Source organism: Poecilia mexicana, unplaced genomic scaffold (genome assembly GCF_051168715.1).
Source record: "Poecilia mexicana isolate PSO_F unplaced genomic scaffold, ASM5116871v1 scaffold_15, whole genome shotgun sequence".
In the NCBI taxonomy this organism is placed as follows: domain Eukaryota; kingdom Metazoa; phylum Chordata; class Actinopteri; order Cyprinodontiformes; family Poeciliidae; genus Poecilia; species Poecilia mexicana.
Window position 1 is genome coordinate 26,017,994 of NW_028263384.1, and position 13,119 is coordinate 26,031,112.

Below are 13,119 nucleotides of genomic sequence, written 5' to 3' on the forward strand. Positions count from 1 at the left end.
TAGATCAAAAAGCATATGCATTGGTTTAAATGGCCTAGTCAAAGTACTTATTGAATTGCATCCATACAATCTAACTGAGCTTAATCTATTTTGCAAATAAGGATGCCAGTTGTCAGTCTTTATATATGCAAAACAGGGAAATTTTTATTTCTTATTTTTCTTTGCAAAAAAGTTTCAGAACCATATCTGATGTTCCTTCATTCCCATAATTATGCACTGCTTTGTGTTCCTCAGTCAGATACATTAAAATGCAGTGATGTTTGGGGTTGTAATGAGACAAAATGTGGAAAGGTTCAAGTCAAGTGTGTCCATGGCACTGTACCAGAGCGATGAATGAGTAAATACACAACTGAGGTTATTATACTACTATAACAGGTATTTTGGTTCTTTTGTAAAATATATTTATTTTTCATCTCAGAGTTTAATAGTTGTGTTTTTATGAAGTTTACGGGCTGTACGGCTTGCAGGGCAGGGTAGAGACGACTGGACTCCACATCTGGTTGCGCGCCCTTTATTTATTTTCCACTAGGCGGCGTTGTATTTCTCAGCTCGGACAGCTCCGGAGCGGAGCAGCAGCACAGACGCTCAACTCGGGTTGGACCCCGTGTGAGAGCAAGTTAGAGCGCAGGGAAGTCTGCAGTATGTGATGGGCGGAGGAAGGCAGGGCCCAAAGGCACTGTGGCCAGGAAGTGGCTCGAATTACAACTTCTTGTGAGTGCGAAGGGGGGGTTTGGGGGAGTGACACCCTCTGGATGGAAGGAGGAGGGCGGTGTATAAGACGTAAGAATGAGAAAAAAACTAAACCTGACAAAAGAGTCTGAGAAGACCGTGCGAAGGCTGTTGGTGGACGCTTCTCTCTCCGGAGGGAACCGAGATTTGATGGATTTTATGACATTCCGCATCGGACATCTATCCTCTGCTCCAGTTTCAGCCTCCTTCCACGTCCGTAGCGCCTGCAGACTCTCTGTTTAGTTGACAAGTGTGCAGCTCGGGAGCTCCGGGCATGTTTTGCGCTCTGGAAGGAACTTGGTGACGGGGAGGAAAGTTTCTGAGAAGGGGGGGACAGCGACATGGTTTTCTGCGCTGTTTTCGAAGGATAAGTTGCGTAAACTCGGATTTCCTTGCATGGCATTAGACTGCAGCTGCAAATCTGGGTTTGGATATATCTGATCAGAGTCGATGCCGGCTGATTGTGGAATAGTAAGCTGAGAAAAGGCAGCGCCTCGATTTTTTTCCTTCGTTTTTTAGCTGCATTGTGGTGTTGGAAACATTCCTCTCTCTCTGGATTCATCTCATGCCCTCTCCTCCCTTATCCGTGCATGTCAAAACAGAGATCTCCACGATTTTAGTCCTCTCTGGTAAGTTTTTTTTTGTTGTCTGTTTACAATAAGGACGCAATTTCGCAAACTCTTCCCCAACGTATTGCATGTAAAGACTCCTGCGGCCGCCTTAAGTTAGAGAAGAAATCCTCTGGGTTTGCCGTTGAAAGACAACTGTGTTTCATTCTTGGGCTTCTTGAGGAACAACTCTATAGAACTTTACTTTTAGATATTCAGATGGAAAAAAAATGTTCTATGCGTAAAATGGCATTGCTCATATTCCTCGAACACGTTAAAGTTCACAAGTGAACGCTCTCAGTTTACTTGTTGGATGATAAACCTCAGCCTCAGTTGATTTTCTTCTACCTTCCCCACCAAAGAACATCCTACAGCATGATGCTGACACCACCACATTTTGTATAAAATGCATAGAGTTTGCTTTTTTAAAATGTAAATATATTTCATAACATCATTTATTGATTCTTTAATGAATCCAGTGCATTTAGGGGTTGCCTTGATAAGCTGATATGTTTCTAAAGCTTCCCCTTCCCCACAGCGTGATGCTGCCACCACAGTGATGGTGTGTTGAGGGAAAACGTGCAGAGCGAGTTTGTTTTAGAAAGGTACACCATGCTACGCTACACCTTGCATCATCATCACTTTAGAGCCCATTAACAAGTGTCCTTGTTATTTATTACGTGGCTTAATTTTCCTACATGGCATTTATGTTGCCAATTACCCCGTGACTGCAGTTGTTTTTTCACCGCTTGGTGCCGGAGCCCTAAATCACAGAGCAGCTCCAAATGAGCCCCCATTGTGGAAAGGGGGTGGGGAGGAAAGCCAAGTTATTTGAATTTCAATGAGAATTCATGCAGTGCCAAGAAATGTCATTCAGAGCCGGAGTATTAAAAAAAAAAAAAGCTGTGCTCATGTGTGGCGCAGAAGTTGACGTCTGGAGCGTCAAAATCCAAACTCTGCAGCAGGGATTGCGTTTGTCAAGCAGTGCAGTTATTATTTCCTCTAATTCCGTTTCGGTCAATCTAACTTTTTTCTTCATAGAGTTGGAGAGTAATCCCTGTTTTGATTTCGCTCTAGAACGTTCCCGATAAGTGAACCGATGAGTTTCCGAGCAATGATTGCAATAATCAATAAAACACATGCATGCCTAATCAAAGAAATTAATCAAATCTAAAGACGTATTTTCAACATCATGTGTGATTTTTCTCCTGTTAAGGGCTCCTATTTAGTCTAGGAGAGTCTGGAAAAGTATTTATTTTTATCATTTTCTACGGTTGCATAAGTGTAGAAACAAGAAATTGAGCAATGAAAAATATTAAAGTTTACAGATGATACTTATTGTTCCATTATCTTTATAAATGAATAAATAAAGAACATGTTTTGACATTATTTCATATTCATATCACATCGTTTATCTTTGATTCACTCTCATCCTAACATGCATTTTCTTATTGTCAGTTTGGTTTTGAGATACTGATGGAAAATGACTGAAAACATTTTGATTAGAAACGATCAAACAGAGAAATTTCACGTCTTTGTGGCCTCTATAACATCCTATATCAAGGTTTTAAAGCTGACTTTTTAAACTGGGTCTTGCTGAGACACCAAACAGCACCATCATTGTTAGTTTTTGAATTTTTGCAAGCAAAATGAAAGCCTCACTAGTGGTGCTTTAAGAAATCTGTTTTAGTATTTTATATGTATGCTGTTGATTTGAAAATAGAGCTGATTAGTGGAATAAATCCCAAATGGGTAAATTTTATGTGCTTAACATGTGTGGAGTGTTGGGAAAAAAATGATGGAAAAATCTAAGATTTTGAAAATTAAGTCTGGAAAATTGTGGAAGTTTAAAATGAAAAAAAAAAAAAAGTGTTAGATGCTATTTCTGTTTAAAAAGCCAGAATCAGATGTGTCTTTGAGGGTGAAAGCAGCCGACACGTCCAGCTGGAACAGAGGGAGTGCAGGGAAGCGTGACTTGAGCAAACCTCCAGAGACACTTAAACCGCGCTTCAACCGCAGATGTCTGGCTAAACAGGCTGACACGCGTGTGTCCCAGTATTGAAATATTGCCTTCCAGTTAAAGCTGGTCTCATAATCGAGTCAAGGGAGTATTATTAAAAACAATTAGCAGCAGCAACAGCAGCAGGGAAGGCAACAGGTTTGGTGCATCTGTTGCGCATGAAAGTGAAGTGAAGAAGGTGGCTGAGCTTTTTAAGACCTGCTGCACCTCATCGTTCACAAATATGTCCTTGTTTGAGTTGAAAGGGGGGGGGGGTATATGAGTAAAAATGGAACAGGTGACGGTGTTGGAGAATTTTGTTTTTCCATTTCAGATTTGTGCGAAATTGAATAAAGACTTTTGAGTCTGAGTAACAGTGCTTTTACTCAGACTTAAAAGCACTGTTACAGCTCTCACGATATACCCTCAATCCATATGATTACCAGGAGTGGAGACGCATTGTGGCTGCGCCGCCTCACAGCTTCGGCATGCCTGTGGCATGGCTTGTTTGACAGCATTTCTCTGCTTTCTCCACTCCAAAAATAAAGTCAATGTAAACTAGGACTAGTTTCTACAAAAGCAATAGAATCAAGTATTTCTTGTTGCTGTTTAAACATAAAAAGTGTCTCCGTCTCTCCTCTTATTCAAAAATCCTCCTTTCTCCTTCACCTCCCAGTCCAGGCGACTGGGTGATTTCCAGAGAGTGACAGGCTGACCCCCACCGCAGCAGTTGATGGTTGGGCGGACCCCCTCAGATGGGATCAGTGTCCAGGGGGAGGTGGTGGAGAAGGGGGGCATGGGGAGCCCTTTCCCCCTCTGACGGGATGGCCTTGTGGGTCTGGCTGCTGGCCGCCGTCTTGCTATCTCTGCTGAGCGTCAGCGTGGCCCGGCCGCCCATCACCGCCACCAGGGAGGAGGAGACCAACGTGGAACCTGAAGGTGAGCAGCATGAGCACAAGTCTGGGGGAGGAACAAGTCTAAAGATATACACACATTTTGTTTCATGCTTTTGGATTCGTTGAGCTTTTTTTGGCCTAGTCAAAGCACTGCCAGTCAGCTGGCTGAAAGAAGGTTCCTGCATGTTTCTTTACCTCACAAGAAAGGCAAATTTGATGAAATATTTTATCATGTGCAAACCAAAGGAACGGCACACGTCACTGTTTTTTAAAACTACAGCTGAGTGCTGTGCTTATGTTGCAGATTGCCTGACTAATTAACCAGCTTTTTTCAGCTGGTTTTGCTTTAAAGAGCAGAACAGTACGAAGGCATAACAGTCTGCATAATAAGCACCTTTTTTAAATGTCTTTCAGCAATGGATTCCTTCCTTCCTCTTCTCTTTGACTTTGGCACAGTAAAATTATATTCAAAACACAATTTTGGGACCAAATTTTTGCCTCAGACAATTTTTTATAGAACAGAGATGGAAAGGAAAATGTTGCCTCCTGTCTTAAACAATGTGAGCTCATGACTGAAAGGTAAATGGCGGAGGGATGTCCACATAACAATGTTTGTTGCAGCTGGAAGGTGTTTGGGATTGATCAAATGACCAATCCTAACTTTAAATGCTGACGTTTTAGTGAAATTTGGCTCCACTCTATGGGCTGGAAAAAAAAAAGGAAAATAATACATCCTTCTGTAAAAATAAAGAAAAGTTATCCATAGATGTCAAGTGTTTGGAGAGTATTAGGAATCTGCAAGTTCCCACTGAGCTTGTGATTTAATTAAACAAACAAAAGGAGAATAATTTACTTCAGAGTGATGAGGTGTTGTTTTCCACACCAGGGGGTGAGTGATTCACACTTTTCTGTTTTCCCTCTGCTGGTCCAGGGTGTGATTGAGTGTTAAAGTCAGGTTTGCGACCTTCTGGTGTGTGTGTGTGTGTGTGTGTGTGTGTGTGTGGGAGAACGAGGGTGGGACTGTGTTTATCCTGGCATCTCTCTACTAAACCTTCCTGCATTAGAAGAGGAACATAGAGGGTGAGGAGAGAAAGTCACGTCTGCACAGGGAAAGTTCTGCTGCGTTACTCCAAACGCGTCGTTCCTAACGCTTCAGAAACTTGCTTCGCACTGCTGTAGTGTAATTTTCTAGTATTTTTAGGCTTGTCTCAGTCTGGCTAGAGACAAGTTAATTAGTTGTTGTGACCGACGGTGAACCGCATTCCACAGCTCTTTGTTCTCAGGCTTTAATCGGGATGCTAATTTTAAGTTAGGCCAACAAGTGAGCATCACTTTTTAAACCACAACCCTCTTCTCCTTCACACCCACACTCTACCTACTTTTGCCCTTTCCCCCGGAGGTCAGCGTATCCCTCTTTGCCTACCTTGATGAGAGGCTGCCTGAACTGCTGTCTCCTGATGTTTTTGTTGTTCTATGCCAGACTGTTTGGCTCCATGCTGGTGAGTTCAGAGCCCCCACACGGCTCGAACGCTACGCTATGTGGCCACAGGGAGGACGGAGGGAGCTTCACGCCGTTACACAATCCTCTAGGAAAGTTCTAAGAGGATTTGTGCATATTTGACTTCTCTTTCTCTTGGAAAGATCACAGAGAGTTGGTGAGCGGTGAAGTCATGTGACTGCAGATTAAGATGGGTAGACCTTCGAGGGGTCACATGGTGAGGCATGCAGGGCTTTGCAAAAGAATTTATATCTCACAGGTTATCAAGGCATGAGCACAACCTTTGGTGCATTTTATTGAGATTTTAATTCATAAGCCAGTTTAGTTGTGAATATCATTTTAAAACATTGCCAAAGATTCTCAGTTGGATTCAGGTTTGAACTTGTACTGAGCCATTCTGAAGGTGAGCCTCCATTCCTTGCTCAAGTTTTGTGTGGCAGATTCTGAGTTTTCGTCTCTAATTTTCCGTCTTCCCTGTTGGCTTCCCTGTCTGTGATGAAGAAATGCATTCCCACAGCATGATGCTGCTAATGGCTTACTGATTTTACAGACTTTGTGACTTCAGGAGGTAGTTGGTAGGTCTGGATTTTATTCAGAGGTTTCAGAGTAAAAGTGACTGAACTTTTACTCTAACTTTCACATGCCTCTTCAAATCGTGCGTGTTATAAATAAAAGCTTGGCGTTTTTTATGCTTTTGATCATTCAAACATAAAACAAAACGTGAATCCTTGTTTCAAAATCAGGCATCCCTTTGTTTTGGATTATCACATGAAATCCTAATAAGGTGACGATATTGGAGAAAGTTCAACAAATTCTTCTTCATAGTATTGCAAAACTTGCACAGTCCTATCTTATCTGAGTCAGTTTCTCTGTTCAGCTCGAACGGCTGTACTTGATTGAATCAGAGTGACATGCTACCTGTAGTACGCAGATGTCGAAGAGACAGAATACCAATCCCTCGTTCTTCCTCTAACCTAACAACAACCTCCCCTTTAGAGATGTTTAGTATTTCCAGCAGCTCCACCCTTTGCTGCCCTGCAGCTCGGGTCACACCGCTGCCTGTGTGTGTGTGTGTGTGCGTGTGTGTGTGTGTGGAGGAGCACAGATTGCTGGAGATGCTTCAGATTGCATATCAGTCTTGTCTCCTTTGAGCCCACGCCTGCACCTCCGGTGGCCCTGCTAGTTTGTTTACCTGTAGCCGCTGTAACAGAAGAAGTGGAGCGAGCTCGCTGGCTACAGCCTCCACAACAGACCCATTGTTGTCGCCGCAGACGCTTCAGTATCTACGGGAGTGTTTACATCATCCAGGCGCTCTCCGTTTGCACAGCGATTAAGACGCACTGACAGAACCGAACAACTATGAAGCCTAATCTGAAAGGTGTGTGTCTTTGACATTGGGTGCCTTTTGTAGTTCATGTGGGATGAACATGGCACCAGGCACCCTGGAATGAGAGCAGCTGACTGAAGTCGGCTCACAGTTTGGCTTTGCGTTCCTGGAGCTGCTGCCAAACTCTGTTCCTAAAAAAACCTGCTCTGATCAGCAGAGGCGGTTTTTCCAAAATACTCCAGTAGTTAAATAAATCTAGCCTCCATTGTACAAGAAGGAAGAGACTCGATGCTTAGACAGACACTGGAATAAGATGAATTTAAGGTTTGCATTCAGAAGGAGGTTGTGAAATGTTCTGGAATGTATTTTGCTACCTGATTTTCTTCAGTAATTAGCTACAAAATGAGCTCATGCTAAACAAGTGAAAAACTCTGTGTAAGAGTGTTTTTGTGTTAGAATGAGGTACAGACCTGCCTATCTGTAACACCCTAGTATTTACACAGTAGGAGTGCAGTTGTAAATGCATAAAAGTGTCAGCTGGCCAGTTAATGACATGCAGTGTGTTTCTGGAGTGTGTGGCTTTGACAGTGGAACTGAACTCTACATAAACACACTCTGTGTGCATGCGCGTGTGTTTGCGTGTGTGTGTGTGTGTGTGTGTGTGTACTAGTGAGCAACAGGATTCGGGGTGGGGGCTTTTTGGACTGGATGCACAGCTTTCACACGAGGACTTTTATTAACTTACCGTTGGCTGGTGTTGGTCGTGAAGGTCCCACTGTGTTGTTTGCCTTGGCTTGTCGCTGCGCCGTTCCACCTCATGCTGGCCTGATAAGGAGCCTGGAAAAGCTTCTGCCTGTGCCAGGTTGGGCCGTTTGGTTCGCAGCAGGATGCAGATGGGAATCGGAATTGGCACGCTCAGGTGTCGGATGAGAAAGGAAAGGAGAAACGAGAAGTACACATAGATACAGATGCCTGCCTTAAACCAAACTAATTTGGCTCATGCATGTAGGTCTGTTAAAAAGCTACTGGTTAATTCAATTTATCTAAACATCTACTGGATGAAGCGCATGCAGCTTCATAGGCGCGTTATCACATTTTTAAAAATTTCAATGCATTTTATGACAGGCCATCATACAGTAGTGCATGATTGTAAATAAAATTGAGTACAACAAAATGGCATTTTTCATGTCGTTAAGAATCCTGATTTACTGCTGTCATGATAAATTACAAGGAATGATTTAAAAAAAAAAACTGTCCGTATTGTCAGGATTGTTATTTTTACTATTTTCTCCACTGTTTGTTCTATGACAGTGAATATAAATACATGTGACTGGTGTCCCACGAAGCACACAAACGGAAACTTTGTGTTTGTGTGGCTGTGATCTCTTTGCCATGCAGTCACAGCCATACAGTTACCTAAAAACAGAAATGATTCATATTGTCACTTTTGTCGTTATCACAATAGCACCACAAAATATTGTAATAAAAGTTTTAAGCCCATACCCATTTCTTGATGGAGTTCAGGATGATGTGGAGTGTTAGTTTGCATGTGTTATTTTGGTGCTCAGGGCGCTGAACCTGTGGAGCTATTTTTAACTTTAACATGGTAAAAAATTAGTTTCATTACTGGTGACCTGTCCAGGGAATATCCTCCCTCTCACCCGGGAATTGTTGGAGATAGGCACCAAAGCTGCCATGACCCTGCAAAGATAAGTGGAAATAAATAACAGATGGATCAACTCAGAAAAATACAACTAATAGCCACATCCTGGTTTGTGCAAAACTGATAGATAGCAAGACTGACTGAGAACAGTCGTACTGTCAAAACCAGCTGATATGTCTTGCAGAAAATTTACTTGTAAGTTGGTTTTGTTTTATTTCAAGTGTACTAAGAAATTTGCACCCAAAAATACTGGGTAAGATTTTGTGTTTTTGCAGTGTGCGTTTCACTGCAGTTGGGCTGCAGGACTAATTACCGCCAGCGTCGATAGGAACGAGGAGGGACTGCCTGAAACCTGCTGTAGCTTTTTGGAAAAGGAGACACTAAAGCGAGTTTTGAAACCTAATTGCGTGGGCAGAAGAACACAGATGAAAGTGGCAAGGAGGAGTAGAGCTGCTTAGTGGGAAATGAGAAAGTAATTTGTTTCTAGATTATTAAAAGTGTTGTGCAATCCGTTCAAACTGTTTGTTCTGATGGAGTTCCTGTGTGCGCTCTTCTTTGAATGTCAGAGGTTCCCATGAACAATCAGGTATGCTGGAGAGGTGTCAGCAGGTTACGGAAGGGTCAGCGTTGGGTCAGCGGGGTCACTGGTGGGAGTAGGTTGGGGGTTGAGGATATGTGGGAAGAGGGAAGGAGAGGACAAAGCGGAAAGGGAGGGCAGTAGAAGAAGAAGGAGGGATTGATGGAGGGAGGCAGATGCACACAGTGGTGATAAGGTCTTATTAAAGGACAAAACGTCCTTTAATAAGATTTAGAGACATTTCTTTCCACTGCTTTTGTACTTGTTTTGGCATGTGTGTATTCACATCCCAGGTGCTGCTTCGTTATGTCAGGATCATCTTAAAGTTCTCCACACCCGCATCCCAGCAGTTACTTATTTAAGATGCTAATAAATGGGAAAACCTTGCAGCAGCTGCAATGCCAAAGCGGAGGCTTGCGGTGTAGAAATGTTGTAAAAAGGTAGCGGAGACAGCTCCCCATCAATCAACCTGACCCTCCTCCTATCAGACCACACATTCAGGCCTTTCTGGGAAGGGAGGGGTTAATTATTTCCGCTTTAGCAGCAACAAAGACAATGTTGGAACTGTACCTGCCTCTTTGCCTGCGGGGACTGTTTCAAAGTTTGCACACATGCCCCAACTTCTGAATTGTTGCTCGATGACTTTCCCAAACCTTGCAACGGTGATGTGTGTATGTGTGTGTGTGTGTGTGTTTCATGCATTCTGGTGTTTTTCAACGACACACACACACACGCACGCTCACCACAAGCACATATGACTGTGGTGGGGGTGTTGTTGAAAAGGTGCGCTGAGGTAGGGAAAAACTGGGAGTTCCTTTGCCTCTATAATTACACCTATCAGGCTCCAGCCAAAACTCTCCTCATTTACCATCATCACTGGCTTGTTTTGTTTGCTTTTCCATTGCTGCTTTTTTCCTCTCTCCAATCTTTCTAAACAGGTTTGTTCTTAGGCTGTTTCCAACAAACACAGCTTTTGGAAATTGCTGCATTTTCACCCGAGAGAAAAAAAAAAATAAATGCCTTCCTTCCAGTTTTACTTCACACCTCTCGAATAGGGTGGCACTGATATGAGAACTTGGACTGATGTTGATATTTGGTATTAATATTGCTGTAATTGGTGATTTTACACATATTTACTGACATTGTGTTAATATTTCCCTAACTTTTCGAAACAATCACACCGCTGACATGTCTTCTAAGAAACCGACAATCTGTCACTGATATATTGAAACACATGCACAAATGATAACTAGATTGAAATAAACATTGGTTATTAATATTGTCCCAGTTTTATTTATCAGACTAATACCAATAGAAATATGTGAAATATGCAACATAACATGCATCCCTGCTGTTGAATATTGTGCTTTTCTAAGTTACCGCGACAGACTTTAATGTATTCATCCTTTCAAAGCACAAAATTCTCCATAACTTTAAAGTGGAAGGTAAAATATTCTTACACATAAAATCTAGCCATAAATAAAATCCAGTGCAAGCAACTGCTTTCAGAAATTAAATCACATCAGTTTGTTCTGTGAAGGCATCAGAGGACTCCTAGAGTACATTAGTGAACAAGTAGCATCGTGAAGACCGAGAAACACACCGCAGGGGTCAAGTTGTAGAGAGGCTCACAGCAGAGTTAGGCAATAAAACAATATCCCAAGCTTTAAATGTCTCATGGGACTATGTTCACTCCACCATTCAACACTGGGAACAGTGTGGCCCTAATTTAAGAGCCAAGCGGAGTGTTAGTCAGAGCATCAGGCCCTTAAAGGAGCTGCAGAGTCACAGCTCACGGAGGAGAAACTGTTGACAAATCTGCCAGTTCTGTTCTTAAGAGAAATTGATTTCATATGGGGTTGAAAGCTTTTGAGAATTTTTTTTTATTTTGTGAAAATACTTCAGCTTTCAATGTCTTCTGTTAAATACAAATAGGATGTTTGCTGGTGTAAAGTGGGAAATGTGAATACTTTCACAAGGCACTGAAAGTGTAGCAAGTTTTAAGCCTTATTAACATGTCAAGTGAGGGAATTAATTTCAGGGCTGCATGAGTGCGTGTTTGTAAGTTACAATCTCTCCGATCCCAGAGTTCCTTACTCGTATTCATGGATTGGAAACCCTCCTCCCTCTTCATTCTGGACTTGTTATATACACTAGCTGGCAGATTTGGTTTTCCTCCAAGAAATGTAGGTTTTATTGCGCTTTAGTTCCAGTAGTGTGCTATTTCTTGCTTGCTGACTGAGTTTTGCACATCCTTTGTAGGGGATGTAGATTTTTCATGGCCAAGGAATTATGAAGCAGAGTGAAGACGAGACAGAGAGAAAACAGAAGAGTTGGCCGGGTCAGGAGTTTTCTAGCTTAGTTGCACAGTGGAAATCAGAAAAAAAAGTCAAAGAAGAAGGGTTTTCCCCCTACCTTCCCAGATCCCCTGCCTGACAAGCGTTTCCGCCAGACCTTTCTCGCTGCTTTCCCTCTCTGACAGGCTGACATTCAGTGCTATCTTCAGTGCTTGCAGTTGCACACCAGTTTGCCTGGCATCTATATTAACCTCGCCAGAGGTTGGACAGGATTGTGTGGACATGCAGACTACTAACACTCACCTGCTCACAGTAATTGTTAGGAATTTCTCCACACCGGCTGCTTTCGCAGATATTGCATGAATCTATCTGCTGATTATGCAAATCAACTGATAACTGAACTGGGCTTCCATGGGATCCATATCAAACGAATGACTGGGAGATAGTGGATAATTTCTAGTTTTATGGTTTCTTATAATGGGGCTTTTTCCTTCCCTCAATTCTCCTCCTGCATAGGTTGATTTAAATGGTGTGTGGTGTTTTAGTTCCAAAACTATGGCTTGTTTCTTCCTCTCTCATCTTGTTGTTCCTCCTCTTTGTGCACTCTCTCTCTCTGCTTCAATCCTTTTCTCCTCCCCCCCAACTTCCACCTTCCCCATTTGCTCTGCAGAGGCGTCGAACAAATACCAAATTTTTAAGCCCACGTTGTGCTCAGTGCACCCGGGCGAGGTGCTGAAGCTGAGTTGTCCTCTGCCGGTGACGGGGACCATCACTTGGACCAAAGATGGCGGCTCTCTGGGCACCAACAACCGCACACTGATAGAACAGGAGGTGCTGCAGATTCGTGATGCCATGCCCAAGGACTCGGGCCTGTACGCCTGCACCAGCGTGGGCAAAGACACAGTCTGCTTCATAGTCAATGTCACAGGTGAGTCAGGGAGACAGAGAAGGACAGATCAGAGCAGGACAGGACAGACGGTTGGGTGGGGAGGAGTTGGTTGAGATCAGAAAGTGGCTGTGGATTTGGGATGAAGTGGAGGAAGATTTTGTCTTTTTGAACAGAATCTGCTGAGGATTTACGTGTGTGGTCAGCAGTAATAGTCGACAACCTGATTGACCAGAAGACTGAACTGAAAGTTGGTTCTCAAAAAAAACAATAAGAATTGGAACTCTGGAGGTCTCCGGATGCTTGATGGCATTTGTGCGTTTGAGTTGACTGAATGGTTGATGGTAACCATGGATACTCTGTGCAGATGCAACCTGGTCGGGGGACGATGAGGACGATACAGACCGGTCAGAGGACACTTGGGCGGACAGCGTTCAGTTAAGTGAGTATGAGTTGAATGAACTAGAAACTAGACATGCGACGCAGGAACTACTATTTTAGCACCAGGTCTCCATATTGATTTTCTCAGGAAACATTGCAAGTGGAGCTTGTATCGTGCAACGATAAATAAAAGGAGAAACAAGTGAACTGTAATATGTAAACTTCAAGGACATTGATGGATTTAGCTTTCTGGAGAAA

At 42.9% G+C, this 13,119-nt stretch overlaps 1 protein-coding gene across 6 annotated transcripts in view; it reads left to right on the forward strand.

Annotated features, from left to right (window-relative positions):
• The first annotated feature begins 591 nt into the window (after positions 1 to 591).
• fgfr2 (fibroblast growth factor receptor 2) overlaps positions 592 to 13,119 on the forward strand; it is a 54,346-nt gene continuing 41,818 nt past the window's right edge. For 3 of the 6 annotated variants that reach the window (XM_088013073.1, XM_088013075.1, XM_088013072.1), the window contains exons 1-4: positions 593 to 1,358; positions 4,013 to 4,275; positions 12,265 to 12,522; positions 12,848 to 12,922. In XM_088013073.1, the coding sequence (XP_087869199.1) occupies positions 4,092 to 4,275; positions 12,265 to 12,522; positions 12,848 to 12,922 (517 nt within the window). In that variant the 5' untranslated portion in view covers positions 593 to 1,358; positions 4,013 to 4,091. Of the gene's footprint in view, positions 1,359 to 4,012; positions 4,276 to 12,264; positions 12,523 to 12,847; positions 12,923 to 13,119 lie in introns of all 6 variants that reach the window. The other 3 variants (XM_088013074.1, XM_088013076.1, XM_088013077.1) reach the window with 3 other exon arrangements.